The sequence below is a fragment of the Chiloscyllium plagiosum genome, unplaced genomic scaffold (genome assembly GCF_037043375.1).
Source record: "Chiloscyllium plagiosum isolate Xiang-an unplaced genomic scaffold, Cpla_swu_hap1 HiC_scaffold_3, whole genome shotgun sequence".
In the NCBI taxonomy this organism is placed as follows: domain Eukaryota; kingdom Metazoa; phylum Chordata; class Chondrichthyes; order Orectolobiformes; family Hemiscylliidae; genus Chiloscyllium; species Chiloscyllium plagiosum.
This window is the reverse complement of record NW_028270141.1, coordinates 155,028,684-155,049,101: the sequence shown is the minus strand read 5'-3', so window position 1 is coordinate 155,049,101 and position 20,418 is coordinate 155,028,684. Positions and strand designations below refer to the sequence as shown.

General features: G+C 45.0%; 1 protein-coding gene across 1 annotated transcript in view; it reads left to right on the top strand.

The window, feature by feature from the left end:
- Positions 1 to 20,418, top strand: part of LOC122540182 (dynein axonemal heavy chain 8-like) — a 1,370,012-nt gene that overhangs the window by 490,876 nt on the left and 858,718 nt on the right. The window contains exon 27 of the mRNA XM_087976825.1: positions 691 to 884. Within this exon, the coding sequence (XP_087832951.1) occupies positions 691 to 884 (194 nt within the window). The remainder of the gene's footprint in view (positions 1 to 690; positions 885 to 20,418) is intronic.

Here is a 20,418-nt window from a genome sequence, read left to right as displayed (position 1 = left end):
ATGAGGAGCATCCTTGAAGGAGAGAAGGTTGAACAGAAATTTGTTAGGCATGTTGAGAATCACAAGGGAGAATAACATTTTCATGGAGGGAGTTAGGATCTGGATTGTGCTGACATTAGTGGTAAGTTGAGACATTGGAAAGGGCGTTGTTTATTATCTAAAAGAGAAAAGTGTAAAAGATTATTGGGAGAAGGCAGTGGACTGATATTGAGTAACTTGCGAATTCAGAGAACCAGCCCAGACATGGCAGGGTAAATGACCTCCTCTTGCGTTAAAACAATTCTGTGATTCTGGAAAGCCTACCCTTTAGAGTGAAGACAGTTCCATTGAGAGATGAGAACTTTTTATGTTTTTCTTTTCAATTTGAAGACCACCCCTGAGCAACATATTGGGTTTGATACCATCGAAGTACTTGCAGATACTGGCAGACTAACCAGCTGTAGAAATGACCTGACTTCACAATTTGGTGCAGGCTCTAAGTATTTATATTTGGGCAGATCTGGTTCTGTTCTGTCACATTTGCACCTAAACAGCAGGAAATTAACCATTTGCAAATTTTTACATGATCAGAAGGTCTCAGGATACAAGTTAAACACTTAATGGCATTTTATTCCATGAAAGGCATTATATTAATACATGTTGTTATAATAGTTTCCAGTCTTTAAAAATGTAAACTTGTCCTTTAAACAGAAATAAATGAAAGCAGGAATTTAAGAAAGCCGAAGAATTTTTATCACAATGTAGCGGAACATAAAGATGTAACCAAATTAGTCGCAATGCTATCTACTTCTGTCAACACCACCAGGGATGCAGTCGTGAGAGCACTAGAACAATTTCAAAGATTCAATCAGCTGTGGTTACAAGACAGGGATATGACAATTAAGGTATTGTAAACATTTGCATCCATCTCTCATATCCAAGATTTTTTATTCTGGACTTTTCCCTCTCACTATTTCTGGACTTCCACAGAAATATAAAACAGATTTTAACAATTTTTAGATTATAACTCTATTTCATTTGCCCCATGAGATTTCATCTATTTCTCTTAACTCTCAGTATCCTCAGAATTAATTAATTAATTTTATAAACAGCTACAAATTGTCAAAAACAAAGCCCAATACGAGGGAGCAGAGATGGTGAACATAACAAAATACAAATATCTCTTAAACCCTATGAGCACACCAAGGAATAATCGCATGCTAAATTGGCAACATCACAGCATAGACGAAGTGTTGTTAAGAAGGTAGAATTCTGATTGGGAAGTGGGAAAGATAATGGGAATTAAGTCTGTGGCAATTCATTCACACGCTTGAGAGGATGCTTTCATGCATTCACATCATCATGTTATGTGTTAGCCACATTAATATCCACATTTAAGTCCTCTGCACCAGAACACATACCTGACTCACCCTAGCAGTTTCTTATCAGTGTCTTTTAGATTAGATTCCCTACAGTGTGGAAGCAGGCCCTTTGGCCCAAACAGTCCACACCGCCCCTCCTAAGAATAACCCAGCCAGACCCATTTCCCTCTGACTAATGCACCTAATGCAATTTAGCATGGCCAATTCACCTGACCTGCACATCTTTTGGATTGTGGAAGGATGTGTTGTGCTGACGTTTACACCTGTATCCCCAGAGTATTAGCCTGGGTCTCTCAATTACCAGCTTAGGGACAATGCCAAAATGCTCTCCCCTTTAAGCTTAACTTTATAATTTGCTCTTAACTCTGTACTTTAACTCTCCAAAATCACTCTCAGTTTCATTATTTTTAGGAGTTTTAAAAGAGAGAATTCAAAGGAAACTAAAGAAACAACTTCACTCCAACTTCATCCTTTAATGTCTGACAGAACCCCAATATTGATTGAATGATTTATTGTCACATATACCAATGTACAGTGAAAAGTTTGTTTATGAGCAGTACAGGCAGATCATAATAAGCAAGGACATGCAGATCATAGGGTGAAAAATATCTAGACAGAGGCATACAAGTTACATCGCACAGGATAGGGTTAGGGTTAGTAGGCTATTATACAAAATGCGGAGGAATGGGATTGTGGGTGACATAGCAGTTTGGATCAGTAATTGGCTTGCTGAAAGAAAACAGAGGGTTGTAGTTGATGGAACGTATTCAGCTTGGTGTCCAGTTACTAGCGGTGTACTGCAAGGGTCGGTGTTGGGTCCACTGCTGTTCGTCATTTTTATAAATGACCTGGATGAGGGCTTAGAAGGGTGGGTTAGTAAATTTGCGGATGACACTAAGGTCGGTGGAGTTGTGGATAGTAACAAAGGATGTAGTAGGTTGCAGAGAGACATAGATAGGATGCAGAGCTGGGCTGAGAGGTGGCAAATGGAGTTTTAATGTGGACAAGTATGAGGTGATACACTTTGGACGGAGTCATCAGAATGCAAAGTACTGGGCTAATGGTAAGATTCTTGGGAGTGCAGATGAGCAGAGAGATCTCGGTGTCCATGTACACAGAGCCCTGAAAGTTGCCACCCAGATTGACAGGGTTGTAAGAAGGCAGACAGTGTTTTGGCCTTTATTAATAGAGGGATTGAGTTCCGGAAACAGGAAATTATGCTGCAGCTGTACAAAGCTCTGGTATGGCCACACTTGGAGGTTTGTGTACAGTTCTGGTCACCGCATTACAAGAAGGATGTGGAAGCTTTGATAAGGGTGCAGAGGAGATTTACTAGGATGTTGCCTGGTATGGAAGGAATGTCTTACAAGGAAAGGTTGAGGGTCTTGATGCTATTCTCGTTCGAGAGAAGAAAGTTGAGAGGTGACTTAATAGAGACATACAAGATAATCAGAGGGTTAGATAGTGTGGACAGGGAGAGCCTTTTTCTAAGTATGGGGACGGCAAACACGAGGGTACACAACTTTAAAGTGAGGGGAGATAGGTATAAGACAGATGTCAGAGGTAGTTTCTTTACTCAGAGAGTAGTAAGGGTATGGAATGCTTTGCCTGCAACGGTAGTAGATTCGCCAAGTTTAAGTGCATTTAAGTCATCATTGGACAGGCATATGGACGTACATGGAATAGGCTTCAGAGTAGTATGACACGGTGGCGCAACATTGAGGGCCGAAGGGTCTGTACTGCGCTGTAATGTTCTATGAAACCGGAGCACCCTGAGGAAACCCTCACAGACACGGGGAGAATGTGCAAACTCCAGACAGACAGATGCCTGAGGCAGGAATTGAACCCGGGTCTTTGGCGCTGTGAGGCAGCAGTGCTAACTACTGAGCCACTGTGCCATCCCTTCACTTAGCCTCTACCTTCACCTCCACTAGATTTCATGGGATAAGGATATCACTGAGAAGACCAGCATTGCCCTGAAACCCCTAATTGCCCTTAAACTGAATGGATTGTGAATTTTGGAGGGCAGTTAAGAGTCAAATCCATTGTTGAGGGTCTAGAGTCACATATCAACCAGACTGGGTAAGCATGGCAGATTTCCTTCCCTAAAGAATATTAATGAACCAGATGGATTTTTATAACAATTAATGACAGTTTTTATGGTCACTACAGTTGAGACTTTATATTCCAGATTTATTGGATGTTGAAAAGGATAAAGGCTTAGGGGTTGTGGTGAGCCAACAGGGGATACAAGGTACAAGCTAAATGTGCTGCAATTTGCTGATCAAAGGAATTGAGGAGAGGATGGAATCTTAAAGGATGGATTGGGAACGATATGATGTCATCTTCAATTGCTTTTTATCCCTACATAGGATTCCGTGGAATGTACATCGCAGAAATAGACCATTAAACTGAAGCAGTCCTTGCTGGTGCTTGTGCTTTACTTGAACATCTTTTCTCATCTCAGTCCACTATTCTAATTAAACATTCCCTTCCCTCTCATAAGAACCCCAGGCTGATGTTCTGGGGACATAAGTTCAAATCCCATCATGGTAGATGATGAAATTTGAGTTCAATAAAAATCTGTTGCAAAAGACTCATGTGGTACACTATTGCCCTTTAGGGAATGAAATCTGCTGACTTTGCCTACTCTGGCCTAGATGTGACTCCAGACCCATAACAATGTGGTTGACTCTTAACTGCTTTTTGGGTACTTATGGTTAGCAATGAAGCCTGGGCCTAGATAGGGAGGCCCACATTCCATCAATTAATCTTTAAAAAGTAAGTCATTAACTATGATCCTTTTTTTTGTGTGGGACGTGGGGGTTGCAGCCATGTGTCATCCATCACAAATTACCATAGGATCATCTGATATTGGAGCAGAATTAAGCCATTCAGCCCATCAAGTCTGCTTCACCATTCAATCATGGCTGACTTGTTTCTCAATCCCATTCTCCTGCCTTCTCCCCATAAACCTCCATCATCTTACCAATCAAGAACCTATCTTCCTCAGTCTGAATTGCTCTCAATGACTTAGCCTCCACAGCCTTCTGTGACAATGTGTTCCATAGATTAACTACCCACTGGCTGAAGAAATTCCTCCTCATTTCAGTTCTAAAGGGTTGCCCCTACACTCTGAGGCTGTGTCCTCGGATCTTAGTCTCTTCTCCTCGTGGAAACATTTACTCCACATCCACTCTATCCAGGCCTCCCAGTATTCAGTAAGTTTCAGTGAGATTATCCCAACACCACAATCCTTCTAAACTCTATTGAGTACAAACCCAGAGTCCTCAATCACTCCTCATATGACAATTGCTTTATCTCCAGGATCATTCTTGTGAACATCCTCTAGATCTCCTTCGAAGCCCAAACATTCTTTACTTGGAGAATTGTGTGCAGCTTTGGTCTCCTTTCCAAAGAAAGATACACTTGTCACAGAACAATGTGCGGGAGTAGGACATTCAGCTCCTTGAGCCTGCTCCACCATTCTATAAGATCACAGTCATTTTGATGATAACCTCAAATTTGCATTCCTGGCTACTCCTGGTAAGGCAAAAACAGAAGAGACACTGGACCGATCAGAACTATATTCACTGGAATTTTGAAGAATGACAGAGAGTCACTGGACATGAAAACTTAACACTGATTTCTCTCCACAGATGCTGCCAGACCTGCTGAGCTTTACCAGCACTTTCTGTTTTTGTTTCTGATTTACAGCATCTGCGGTTCTTTTGGTTTTCTTTTACCTCACTTACAGACCTGGTTAAGTTCAAAAGGACATAACTGCTAGACTGGGTCTGCAGCAGATTGGGAGGGGACCAACTGGAGGGAAAAATCTATTTGATCGTATCCTCATCAATTTGTGAATGACAAATGTGTTTTTTGATTGCAGTATTAGTAAGAATGACCATTCACCAGTCCTTGTGGAAACATAACCCTGTCTTCACATTGAGAATACCCTCCATTGTGTTGTGTGTTACTATCACTGTGTTAAGTGTAGACTTCAAACAGATCTAGCAACTCAATCATTGGCATCCATGGCACATTCTGAACCATCGGCAGCAGCAATTTGTACCCAACTATATTCATCTCTCTTCCATTATTGTCTGAGGAGCTTTCTGTCACCTGCCAGCATTCTGAAAATTCCAGCTATGCAACTGCATCCAGACTCGATAGGGCAATTGCCTTGACCTCGGAGGAGAGAGTTGCAAAACCCAGCAATGTGCAGCAGCATTACACATAGACCCGTAAAATATGAAGTAAACACATCTGAGGACTGATCCTTATGAATTGAGTCACTGTGTGCTATACAGCACCCAGGCTGAAACATTGCTGACCACTTCTTGCAAGACCAACACTTTTGGACTATTGATGCAAATCCAATGTCTGTAGAGCTGAACAATTGGTGTGCAGATACGCCAGCCAGCTAGACATCATAAAGTACGAGTTCCCTGATTGGGGCTGTTAATCTGGTCCAATAAGGGACTCATGGCTGACAGATAAAAAATGAAACTCCACATTTCAATTGTGCCCATCTCCTGTGTTTTCCTAAGCATCCTAAATCTTGCCTAATCGCATCATAATTGCCTTTCCCCCAGCTATAACTCTTGCCCTGCGGTATATACCTATCCATTTCCATCACTAAAGTAAACATAACTGAGTTGTGTTCACTATCACTGAAGTGCTCACCTGACTCCAAATCTAACTCCTGGTAGGGTTTCATTGTACCAAATACAATGTGGCCTCGCCCCTCGTTGGCCTGTTGACATACTGTCAGGAAATCCTCCTGCACACATTGGACAAAAACTGACGCATCTAAAGTACTCGAAGTATAGTATTCCCAGTCAATATTTGGAAAGTTAAAGTCCCCCATAATAACTACCCTGTTACTCTCGCTCCTATCCAGAATCATCTTTGCTGTCCTTTCCTCTGCATCGCTGGAACTATACAGTGACCTCTCCTTTCCTATTTCTAACCTCAACCCATACTACCTCAGTAGACAAGTCCATAAATGTCCTTTCTGCCACCATAATACTGTCATTGACTAACAATGCCACACGTCCCCCTCTTTTGCCATCTTCTCTGTTCTTACTGAAGCATCTAAATCCCAGAACCTGTAACAACCATTCCTGTCCCTGCTCTATCAATGACTCTGAAATGGCCGCAACATTGAAATCCCAGGTACCAACTCATGCTGCAAGTCCACACACCTTATCCCAGATGCTCCTGGCATTAAAGTAGACACACTTCAAACCACCTTCCTGCTTGCCGGTGAATTCTAGTGACCTTGAAATCGTATTTCTGACCACACTATTCTCAACATCCTGGACACTGGACCAGTTTAGGTTCCTATCCCTCTGCTGAGTTAGATTAAAGCATCTCAAAGAGCATTACCAAATTTCCCCATCAGGATACTGGTACCCCTCTGCTTCAGGTGTCGACCATCCTGTTTGTAGACCTGCAATGAGCCCAAATTATCCAGGTATCCGAAGCCCTCACTCCTGTACCATCCCAGTAGCCATGTGTTCAGCTCCTCTCTCTCCCAATCCTTCGCCTCTCTAGCATGTGGCACGGGTAACAAACTAGAGATAACAACTCCGTTTGTTCTAGTTCTAAGTTTCCTCCATAGCTCCCTGAATTTCTCCCTTAAAACCCCATTCCTTTTCCTACCTATGTTGTTAGTAACCATGTGGACCATGACTTGGGGCTGCTCCCCCTCCCTTTCAAGGATCCCGGAAACACGATCCGAGACACCATGAACCCTGCCACCTGGGAAGCAAGACACCAATCATGAGTCTCTGTCATTCCCACAGAACCTCCTATCTGTCCTCCTAACTATGGAGTCCCCAGTGACGAATGCTCTACTCCTCTCCCCACTTCCCTTCTGAGCAGCAGGGACCTGTATCCCATGGCTTACCCTTGGTAAGTTCCATCCCCCATCACGAAGGACTCAAAGCACTCCGCTTCTTCCTTTCCCGCCGTACCACCCAGTACCCTTCCACCGACACCCTCCTTCGACTGACCGAACTGGTCCTCACCCTGAACAACTTTTCTTTCCAATCCTCCCACTTTCTCCAAACAAAAGGAGTAGCCATGGGCACCCGCATGGGCCCCAGCTATGCCTGCCTCTTCGTAGGGTATGTGGAACAATCCATCTTCCGCAACTACACTGGCCCCACCCCCCATCTTTTTCTTCGCTACATTGATGACTGTATCGGCGCTACCTCGTGCTCCCACGAGGAGGTTGAACAGTTTATCCACTACACCAACACCTTCCACCCCGACCTCAAATTCACCTGGACAGTCTCGGACTCCTCCCTCCCCTTCCTAGACCTTTCTGTTTCTATCTCAGGCGACCGAATCAACACGGACATCTACTACAAACCTACCGACTCCCACAGCTACCTGGACTACACCTCCTCCCATCCTGCCCCCTGTAAAAACGCCATCCCATTCTCCCAATTCCTTCGTCTCCGCCGCATCTGCTCCCAGGAGGACCAGTTCAAAATACGTACAACACAGATGGCCTCCTTCTTCAAGGACCGCAATTTCCCCCCCGACGTGGTCGACGGTGCCCTCCACCGCATCTCCTCCACTTCCCGCTCCTCCGCCCTTGAGCCCCGCCCCTCCAACCGCCACCAGGACAGAACCCCACTGGTCCTCACCTACCACCCCACCAATCTCCATGTACAGCGCATCATCCGCCGTCACTTCCGCCACCTCCAAACAGACCCCAGCACCAAGGATATATTTCCCTCCCCTCCCCTATCAGCTTTCCGTAGAGACCACTCCCTCCGCGACTCCCTTGTCAGATCCACACCCCCCACCGACCCAACCACCACTCCCGGCACCTTCCCTTGCAACCGCAGGAGGTGCAACACTTGCGCCCACACCTCCCCCCTCACTTCTCTCCAAGGCCCCAAGGGAAACTTCCATATCCGCCACAGATTCACCTGCACCTCCACCCACATCATCTACTGCATCCGCTGCAGCCGGTGTGGCCTCCTCTATATTGGGGAGACAGGCCGCCTACTTGCGGAGCGATTCAGGGAGCACCTCTGGGCCACCCGGACGAACCAACCCAACCAACCTGTGGCACAGCATTTCAACTCCCCCTCCCACTCCACCGAGGATATGCAGGTCATTGGACTCATCCACCGCCAAACCACAACAACCCGACGGTCGGAGGAGGAGCGTCTTATCTTCCGACTGGGAACCCTCCAACCGCAGGGGATGAACTTGGACTTCACCAGTTTCTTCATCCCCCCTCCCCCCACCTTGTCTCAGCCGGATCCTTCCAGCCCGGCACCGCCTTCCTGACCTGCAGTCTTCTTCTTGACCTCTCCGCCTCCACCCTACTCCGACCTATCACCCTCACCTTGACCTCTTTCCACCTATCACATTTCCAACTCCCCTCCTCCAAGTCCCTCCTCCCTACCTTTTATCTTCTCCTGCTGAACACTCTCTGCTCATTCCTGAAGAAGGGCCTGTGCCCGAAACGTCGAATCTCCTGTTCCCTGGATGCTGCCTGACCTGCTGTGCTGTTCCAGCAATAAAGTTTCAACCTTGGTAAGTTCCCCCACCCCATCCTAACAGTATCCAAAACGGTATACTTGTTATTGAGGGGAACAGGCACAGGGGATCCCCGCAGTGTCTGCCTGTTCCCTTTCCGTCCCCCTGACTGTAACCCATTTGCCTTTTTCTTGCACCTGCAATTAGGCAAGACTCAGGATTCATAGGATGGGAAAGGAAACTGCAGGGGATGGGCACAATTGGAATGTGGAGCTTATTTAAGGAACAGCTACTGTGTGTCCTTGATAAGTGTGTACCTGTCAGGCAGGGAGGAAATGATCAAACGAGGGAGCTATGGTTTACTAAAGAAGTTGAATCTCTTGGCAAGAGCAGGAAGAAGGCTTCTGTTAGGATGAGACTTGAAGGCTCAGTTAGGGCACTTGAGAGTTACAAGTTAGCCAGGAAAGACCTAGTGAAAGAGCTAAGAGCCAGGAGGGGACACGAGAAATCTTTGGCAGGTATGATCAAGGAAAACCCTAAAGCTTTCTATTGGTATGTCAGAAATAAAAGATTGACTAGAGTAAGATTAGGGCCAATCAAGGACAGTAGTGGAAGGTTGTGCATGGAATCCGAGGAGATGGGGAAGCGTTAAACAAATCTTTGTCATCAGTATTCATACTGGAAAAAGACAATGTTCTCGAGGAGAATACTGACATACAGGATACTAGACTAGGTGGGATTGAGGTTCACAAGGAGGAGGTGTTAGCAATTCTAGAAGGTGTGAAAATAGATATGTCCCCTGGGTCAGATAGGATTTATCCCAGAATTCTCTGAGAAAGCATAGAGGAGATTGCAGAGCCTTTGGCTTTGATCTTTATGTAACCATTGACTACATAAAGAGTGCCAGAAGGCTGGAGGATAGCAAATGTTGTTCCCTTGTTCAAGAAGGGGAATAGAGACAACCCTGGTAATTATAAACCAGTGAGCCTTACTTTGGTTGTGGGTAAAGTGTTGGGAAAGGTTATAAGAGATGGGATTTATAATCATCTAGAAAGGAATAAGTTGATTCAGGATAGTCAACAAGGTTTTGTGAAGGGTAGATTGTGCCTCACAAACCTTATTGAGTTATTTGAGAAGCTGACCAAACAGGCGAATGAAGGTAAAGCGGTTCATATTGTGTATATAGATTTCAGTAAGGCATCTGATAAGGTTCCCCACGGTAGGCTATTGCACAAAACCCAGAGGCATGGGATTGAGGGTGATTTAGCGGTTTGGAACAGAAATTGGCTAGCTGAAAGAATACAGAGGGTGGTGATTGTTGGGAAATGTTCATCCTAGATTTCTGTTACTAGTAGTGTACCTCAAGGATCTGTTTGGGGGCCACTGCTGTTTATCATTTTTATAAATGACCTGGATGAGGGCATAGAAGGATGGGTTAGTAAATTTGCAGATGACACTAAGGTTGGTGGAGTTGTGGGTAGTGTGGAAGGATGTTGCAGGTTACGGAAGGACATAGATAAGCTGCAGAGCTGTGCTGAGAGGTGGCAAGTGGAATTTAATGCAGAAAAGTGTGAGGTGATACACTTTGGAAGGAGCAACAGGAATAAAGAGTACTGGGCTAATGGTAAGATTCTTGGTAGTGTAGATAAGCAGAGAGATCTTGGTGTCCATGTGCACAGATCCCAGAAGGTTGCCACCCAGGTTGATGGGATTGTTAAGAAGGCATCTGGTGTGTTAGCTTTTATTGGTAGAGGGATTGAGTTTCAGAGCCATGAGGTCATGTTGCAGCTGTACAAAACTCTGCTGCGGCCATACTTGGAGTATTGTGTTGTTACGACACGGGGTAAACTCTCCTGCTTAATTTAAAACCAGCAACACAGATAAAAATTATTCCATGCACTAATTTGTAAACATTTGAGTGGCCAAGAACTATTTAAAGTAAAAATTAGCAACTTTATTTCTTAAAGTATACCAGAGAATAATTAATGAACAACATTGTACAAGTCCTTTCTCTAACCTATCTTTTACCTTCCCTTCTATAATACTATTCCGATAAAGCTCCCAATTGAGATTTACAAAAGAACACTTCTTATCTCAAAACCAGGCAGCTTTTGGTTCTTCTATTTGGATCTTCCAATGTCTTATTTTCTTCTTCTTAGGAATTTCTGCATCACAGGTTACTGATCGAAAAAGGTACTTTTAAGCAAGCTGTTTTTCAGGCAGTCTTTTACCCGCTGGGGCTTGGCAGCTCTCCTCCCAACTGTTCAATTTTCCCTGGTCTTATACTCCAGAGCAATGGATTGTGTCATTAGCTTTTAAAATTGTCAATATATTCAATTCAAACTTGAATGGAAATTGTTATTTTTTTGGGGAATAATTTAAACTGATTGGCCTAATTTAAGTCTTTTTTTTGTCATTTCCAGGCAACCAGCTACTCCAGTAGCTGGAGCACATGCTACATTGTGTCTTATTGAAAAAACCTGGTGCTGTTACTGCTAGCTTTTAGCTCTCTTAAAAGTATAATTCACCCACATCATCATAATAGTGTACAGTTCTGGTTACCGCATTATAGGAAGGACATGGAAGCTTTGGAAAGGGTTCAGGGGAGATTTACAAGGATGTTGCCTCGTTTGGAGGGAATGTCGTATGAGGAAAGGCTCAGGGACTTGAGGCTGTTTTCATTAGAGAGAAGAAGCTTAAGAGGTGACTTGATTGAGACGTATAAGATAATCAGAGGGTTAGGTTGGACAGTGTGAGCCTTTTTTCTCAGTTGGTAATGGTGAGCAAGATGAGACACAGTTTTAAATTAAAGGGTGATAGATATAGGACAGATGTCAGAGGTAGTTTCTTTACTCAGAGAGTAGTAAGGGCGTGGAACGCCCTGTCAACAGCAGTAATAGACTCACCAACTTTAAGGGCATTTAAATGGTCATTGGATAAACATATGGATGAAAATGGAATAGTGTAGGTTAGATACATTCTACATAGTGTAGATTAGTGCAACATTGAGGACTGAGGGGCCTGCACTGCGCTGTAATGTTCTATGCTATGCTGTGTGCTCTGTGGAAGCGTCAGAGATTCTGGCACTCTGAGAGCTGAGTCTGAATGAGGCAGTACTCAAGTCGAGGACTGTTCATAAGCAAATAAAGGATGACTTGCTGATGGGATATCAAACTCTGTGGAGGTATTTTAGTGGCAATGGAATTAAAGCACAGTCCTGAAGAAACCTGCTTGCAACAGTCTTTTGGAAGTTTGACCTTGCTGTAACATTGTAATGTCGAAGGAGATGATTATTTCATCCCCTTCTATCTTGATGTCTTTGATGGTGTTCAGGAATTCTTGGGTGGAATGAATGGAGTGGCGTGAATCTTCGATTAGGTGTTTCAGCTTTTGGTGGAGTTTTTTGGCTAGTCTGTATGTTGGTGTACCAGTAGAGAGACTATGGGTCTGGGGGGGTGGGGGGGTGGGGGGTGGGCCCAGATTTGTGTATTTTTGGTAATCCGTAGAAGTTTGGTGTGTTGGACCCATCTGTCCTGTTTAATTCGCCTGATCTTTTAATATGAGACTGACATTTGGGGTATCAAAGTTAAAAATCACACAACACCAGGTTCTAGTCCAATAGGTTTTTATGGAAGCACTTGCTTTCGGAGTGCTGTTCCTTTAGCAGGTAGCTGTAGAGCAAGACCAAAAGACACAGAATTTATAGCAAAATATTATTGTATCATGCAACTGAAATGATATATTGAACCTGGATTGCTATTAAGTCTTTCATCTTTTAGAATGAGTTGCAGATTTCAGTTCATTAATATGTAAATCCCAGAACTTCTTTTAAGTCACCTTCTCAAGATAAGTTAGGGTTTCATAAAAAATGTGACATCTCAGCTCAGACAATGCATTAAAGGTGTGAGGTTAGAGTTTGTCTGTATCCAAATTTTGAGTCATAGTTTTCTATTTCCAAAGTGGAATTTATAAAATATTACATGGATTGACTGCCTGTATTGACTGCCTGCAGATTGTGTGCTTTTTGTGCAAAATAGAATGTATCTGCAAATATAATTCTGCAAATGCAAATCCACCCCATAGACTTATATGGTTGTGTGCATGCATGGGAGAGAAAGAGAGAAAAAGAGTGTGAGTGTCTGCATATGAGTATGTGCATGTAAATGTGAATGCACTTGAAAGAATGTGTGTTTGCATGTATGCATGCTTGGTAAAGTGTGTGTGTGATTGTGATAGAGTATAAGCCTCATGGATACTGAGCTTGGCTCCCTGCCTCTGCTCGCCCACTCTGCGTTGTTGTGTATCCCAAAGCCTGCCTTGGAGGATGGTCACCTGAAGATCTGAGGCTGAATGTCCCTGACCACTGAACTGTTCCCCAAGTGGGAGGGAATATCCCTGTCGGGTGATTGTTGTGTGGTGTCCATTCATCTGTGATCATAGTGTCTGCTTGGTCTCGCAAATGTACCATGTCTCGGGGCATCCTTGCTTGTGTGTGTCTATGAGGATGGCCTCAACCGTGACCTTGGGTTTATGTCACACTGCAGGTGACCCACTACACTACACATTCTGTCTCTCTCTTACACAAACACACACACCCCCTCCACACTCACATCCACGCACACACTCTCTCACAGGCTTATACTCCATGCCGTTGAGAAGGTGTCGGTGAGCTGTCTTCCTGAACCCCTTGTGTTAACCCACAATGCCATTAAGGAGGGAATTCCAGGACTTTGACCCAGTGAAGGAACGGCAATAGTTTTCCAAGTCAGGATGGTGAGCGGCTGGAGGAAAAAAGAAGAACAAAAAACAATACACCACAGGAATAGGCCCTTTGGCCCTCCAAGCCTGCGCCAACACATTTTCCTTTTCCATACTAAAACTGTCTTCACTTACAGGATCCATATCCCTATTTTCCCTTCCTATTCATGTGTTCATTCAGGTGCTTCTTGAATGCTGCTATTGTGTCTGTTTGCACCACCTCCCCGACAGCATGTTCCAGGCATTCACCACCTTTTGTGTGAAAAACTTGCCTCACACATCTCTTTTAAACTCCACACTCCTCACACTTCAAACCTGTGTCCCCTAGTAATTGACCCCTCCACACTGGAAAAAAGCCTCATACTTTCCACTCTGTCCATGCCATTCACAATCTTGTAAACTTCTATCAGGTTGCCCCTCAACTTCCTGTGTTCCAGCAAAAAACTAACACAGTCTATCCAACCTTTGTTCATAACTAAAATCCTCCATACCAAACAGCATTCTGGTAAACCTTTTCTGCACCCTCTCCAAAGCATCCCATCCTTCTGGTAGTGTGGTGACAGAACTGTACGCAATATTCCAAGTGTGGCCTAACTAAAGTTTCTATAAAGCTGCAGCATAACTTGTCTATTCTTGTAATCAATGCCCATTCCACTGAAGGCAAGCATGCCATGAGCCTGTTTTATTTACTACCTTATCTATCAGTGCTGCCACCTTCAGTGATCTGTGGACCTGCAATCCCAGATCCAGGTGCATATCAATATTCCGAAGGGTTCTACCATTCATTGTAAAATTTCCACCTGTACTTGACCTTCCAGAATGCATCATCCGACATTTGGCCGGATTAAACTTCATCTACCATTTTTCTGCCTATGCCTCCAACTGATCTATATCCTGTTGCATCCTCTGACAATCCTCCTCATTATCCGCAACTCCACCAACTTTTGTATCATTTACAAGCTTACTAATTAGACCTGCCACGTTTCCTCCAAGTCATTTATGTAGACCACAAACAGCAGAGGTGCCAGCATTGATCCCTGTGGAACACCACTTGTCACAGCCCTCCATTCCAAAAACCATCTTTCCTTGGCTACCCTCTGTCTCTTATGATTAAGCCAGTTCTTACCAGCTCACCCTGATATTATGTGACTTCACCTTTTGTACCAGACTGCCATGAGGGATCTTATCAAAGGCTTTACTGAAGTCCATAAAGACATCAACCACTTTTCCCTCATCAATCACCATTGTCTCCTCCTCAAAAGATTTGATCAAGCTGGTGAGGCATGACATCCCCTGATAAAGCAATGCTGTCAGTCGATAATATGTCCATTTGTTCCTAAGTGCTTACAGATCTTATCTCTGAGAACTTTTTCCAATAATTTCCCTACCACTCACATGAAGCCCAGAGACCTGTAATTTTCTGGATTATCCCTGCTACCCTTCTTAAATAATGGGACAACATTGGTTATTCTCCAGTCCTCTGGGACCTCACTTATGGCCAAAGTGGATACAAAGATATCTGTCGATGCTCCAGCAATTTGTTCTCATATCTCCCTCAATATTCTGGGATAGATCCCATCAGGACCCAGGGACTTATCTACCTTAATATTTTTAAGACACACAACACGTCTTGCTTTTTAATAGCAATTTGTCTTAGAAATTCAACACTCCCTGAGATCATCCTCCACTAATTCCTTCTCCTTGATGAATAGTGACCCAAAGTATTCACTCGGGACCTCACCTACTCTTCTGGCTCCATGCATACCTTTTCTCCTTTGTCCCTGAGGGGACCAACCCCTTTGCTGGCTACCCTCTTGGTTTTTATATACGTATAAAAAGCTTTGGGATTCTCTTTAATCCTGTATGGTAACAGCTTTTCATGACCCCTTTTAGCCCTTCTAATTTCTTGTTTAAGTTCTTTCTTATTTTCCCTATATACTTCAAGGGCTTTGTCAATTCCCATCCTCCTAGTCCTTAAGGATGCTCCCTTTTTCTTTCTGACCAAGGTCATAACATCCCTGGTCATTCAAGGTTTATGTAACTTGCCATACTTGCAGGAACGTGTCGCTCCTGGACTCGTAACAACTGCCATTTGAAATTCTCCCACATGTCTGATGATTTACCCTCAAACAGCTGCCTCCAATCAACATTCTCCAGTTCCTGCCAAGTGTTGTTGTAGTTTGCCTTCCCCAAATTTAACACATTCACCCGAGGACTGCTGTTATCCCTCCTCTTCACGAGTATCTTGAAACTCATGGTGTCATGATCACTACTCCCGAAATGCTTCCCCACTGAAACCTCACTTACTTGGCTGGGCTCATTTCCCAAACCCAAGTTCAGTATAACCCCTTCCCTGATTGGACTGTTCACATACTGTGTCGAGAAACCCTCATGTCCTTACAAATTCTGCCCCATTTAAGCCCTAAGCACAACATGACTCCCAGTTAAATACAGGGGCAATTAAAATCACCGACCATCACAACCCTGCTATTTTACATCTTATCAAAATCTAACTACATATTCTCTCCTCTGTCTGCCGCTGGCTATTAGGAGGCCTGCAGTATAGCGCTAACACTGTGATTTCAGCTTTCCTATTCCTGAGTTTTACTCATATTGCCTTGCTGCATGAGTCTTCTGATGTATCCTCCCTTAGTACAGCTGAGAGATACTCCTTTTACCATTAATGCAACACCTCCACCCCTTTTACATCCACTTCTATCACACCTGAAACATCAAAGTCCTGGGACATTCACCTGCCAGTCATGTCCACCTTTTAGCCAAGTCTCCATAATCACAATAATGTCATAGTTCCAAGTACAAACCAGTTCATCCACCATATTATATTTCACACATGCATTTCAGACCACTTCCTTGGCTCTTTTCAGCAGCGTTTACCTGCTTTGTTCTTGTTCTTAACCATGTTTGCCTTGGTTTTTACCTTTCTCTCAATTTAGTGCGTAAACAGTTCTACTCCTGTGGTTCCCATTCCTCCCCAACCACTTTAGAAGTATCCTCAACCACTTTAGAAGTATCCTTCCAAGGATATCAGTTTCTGTCCTGCCCAGGTGTAACCCATTCAGTTTGTACAGGTCCCACCTCCCCCAGAACTGTTCCCAATGACCCATGAATCTTAAACCCTCCCCCTCACACCACCTTTTCAGCCACGTATTCATCCTATATATCCTGCTGTTTCTACTCTGACTAGCATGTGGCACTGGTAGTAATCCTGAGATAACTACCTTGGAGGTCCTACATTTCAGCTTTCTTCCTAGTTCTCTAATTCTGCTTTTAAGACCTCATCCCTTTTTCAAATCTATGCCATGAGTGCCAACATGTACCATGACCACTGCTTGTTTTCCCTCCCCCTCCAGAATCCTGCAACTGCTCCAAGACATCCAGCGCTGAAAATATGTTGCTGGAACAGCGCAGCAGTTCAGGCAGCATCCAGGGAACAGGAGAATCGACATTTCGGGCATAATCCCGAGCTCACTTCCTTCCCAAGACATCCAGGACCATCCTGGACTCTTGTTTGCAGCCACAGAAATGCCCCTTATATTTGAATCCTCAAAGATGGGCGGCATGGCAACTCAGTGGTTAACACTGCTGCCTCACAGCACCAGGGACCCAGGTTCGATTCCAGCCTTTGGCAACTGTCTGTGTGGAGTTTGCACATTCTCCCTGTGTCTGCGTGTGTTTCCTCCGGGTGCTCCGGTTTCCTCCCACAGTCCAAAGATGTGCATGTCAGGTGAATTGGCTATGCTAAATTGCCCGTAGTGTTAGGTGCATTAGTCAGAGGGAAATGGAACTGGGTGGGTTACTCTTTGGAGGGTCGGTGAGCTCTTGTTGGGCTGAAGGGCCGGTTTCCACACTGTAGGGAATCTTATCTAAAAAAATACTATAGCATTTCAAGCCTATTTCTCCTTCCTTCTGCAGCACAGCCAACTATAGTGCCATGAATTTGGTTGCTGCTGTTACCCTGTGAGACCTGTGACCTGAACAGTATCCAAGATGGTATTTCTATTTTGCAGGGATATAGCACAGGAGATTCCTGCACTGCCTGCCTAGCCCTCCTGCTCTGCCTAGTGGTCACCCATTCCCTTCCTGACTATGGTGTCTGAGTCTGTGGTACTTTCTGCCTCACAAATATTCCATCGTGTCCCTAGATGCTGTTCCAACTCTGAAACTTGGGATTCCAGGACACATCTTGCACACATGGAGGTCCCGGTCATTGGAAATGTGCCTGGCTTCCCACATTGAGCACCAGGAGTAGATTATGATCTGTAACTCTCCTACCATATTTTACCCTTTTAACTTAATTAATCCTTACAATATCAAATATTTCTAATACTAAATTGAAACTGCTGGTGCTCTCTGCTCCAATATCAATTTCTTATAACCTACCTGCTACTCTCTAACAACAGTTTCCAAAATCTGTTTAGGCTCAGATTCCTTACCTGTTGCAACTCTCGCTGCTCATGTTCCTCTCACAATATTCTGTCTCCTCTCCTCTGAACCTTGACTGTCCTTTTTTTTGGTTTGAGGAAGAAGGAGGGATGGAAACACTACAGTAATGTAATGCTTGGAGCTGACCATTGTTTAACACCAAGTTCTTCCACAATGCCCTTGATACCCACACTGATTGTACAGCACATTCCCAGAATGCAAACAAGTGATGTCTCAACACTATCTGGTTTGGTGAAGTTGATGGTGAACCCATGTATCTGCTTCTAGATGGAAGTGGTTGTGAGTTTGGAATGTGTTGTCTGAGGATCTTTGCAGAATTTCTGTAGTGCATCTTGTAGATAATATGCACTGCTGCTACTGAGCGTCGGTGATGGAGGGAGTGGATGCTTGTGCATGTAGTGCCAATCAAGCAGGCCTCTTTGTCCTGGATGGTGTCAACTTCTTGAGTGCTGTTGGAGGTTCACTAATTCAAGCCGGTGTGGAGTATTCCTACTAGTGCCTTGTAGATGGTGGACAGACTTGGAGAGCCAGGGAGTAAGTTACTTGCCGCAGTATTCCTAGCCTTGAACTCTTGTAGCCACTGTGTTTATGTGGTGAGTCCATTTGATTTTGTGGTCAATGTAAACCCTTAGGATAATGGGGGATTTGGTAATCATTGGTAACACCATTGATTAGAGCTTAAAAATGTGTTGCTGGAAAAGCGCAGCAGGTCAGGCAGCATCAAAGGAGAAGGAGAATCGACGTTTCGGGCATAAGCCCTTCTTCAGAAATGAGGAGGGTGTGCCAAGCAGACTAACATAAAAGGTAGGGAGGAGGGACTTGGGGGAGGGCGTTGGGAATGTGATAGGTGGAAGGAGGTTAAGGTGAGGGTGATAGACTGGAGAGGGGGTGGGGGCGGAGAGGTCGGGAAGAAGATTGCAGGTCAAGAATTGCGGTGCTGAGTCTGAGGGTTGGGACTGAGAAAAGGTGGGGGGAGGGGAAATGAGGAAGCTGGAGAAATCTGCATTCATCCCTTGTGGTTGGAGGGTTCCCAGGCGGAAGATGAGTCGCTCTTCCTCCAGCCGTCGTGTTGCCATGGTCTGGCGATGGAGGAGGCCAAGGACCTGCATGTCCTTGACGGAGTGGGAGGGGGAGTTGAAGTGTTGAGCCACGGGGTGGTTGGGTTGGTTGGTGCGGGTGTCCCAGAGGTGTTCTCTGAAACGTTCCGCAAGGAGGCGGCCTGTCTCCCCAATGAATAGGAGGCCACATCAGGTGCAGTGGATGCAGTAAATGATGTGTGTGAAGGTGCAGGTGAATTTCTGACGGATATGGAAGGATCCCTTGGGGCCTTGGAGGGAAGTGAGGGGAGAGGTATGGGCGCAAGTTTTGCATTTCTTGCGGTTGCAGGGGAAGGTGCTGGGAGCGGAGGTTGGGTTGGTGGGGGGTGTGGATCTGACAACGGAGTCGCGGAGGGAGTGGTCTTTCCGGAATGCTGATAGGGGTGGGGAGGGAAACATATCCTTGGTGGTGGGGTCCGTTTGGAGGTGGCGGAAATGACGAAGGATGATCCGATGTATCTAGAGGTTGGTGGGGTGGTAGGTGAGGATCAGTGGGGTTCTGTCCTGGTGGCGATTGGAGGGGCGGGGTACAAGGGCAGAGGAGCGGGAAGTAGAGGAGATGCGGTGGAGAGCATCATCAACCACGTCTGAGGGGAAATTGCGGTCTTTGAAGAAGGAGGCCATCTGGGTTGTTCGGTATTGGAATTGGTCCTCCTGGGAGCAGATGCGGCGAAGGCAAAGGAATTGGGAATATGGAATGCCGTTTTTACATGGGGCAGGGTGGGAAGAGGTGTAATCTAGGTAGCTGTGGGAGTCAGTCGGTTTATAGTATACGTCCGTGTTGAGTTGGTCCAGCTTAGCCTGCCGGACACACTTTCCTCATTCCTGAAGAAGGGCTTATGCCCGAAACGTCGATTCTCCTGTTCCTTGGATGCTGCCTGACCTGCTGAGCTTTTCCAGCAACACATTTTCAGCTCTGATCTCCAGCATCTGCAGTCCTCACTTTCTCCATAGAGATGGAGAGGTCTAGGAAGGGGATGTCAACAGACATCCCAATTCCTGACCGTATGATGGAGGGAAGGTCAATAATGAAGCAGCAAAAGATGGTAGGGCCTAGGACATTACGGAGATGTCCTGAAGGTGAGATGAGTGGCCTCCAGCAATCACAACCATCTTCCTGTGTGCCACAGACCCAGTCTAGCAGGTTGTCCTTTATGACCTGACCAGCTCGATACTGCTGCTGAGCTACACTTGGTGGTGGACATTAAAATCCCCCACACAGAGAA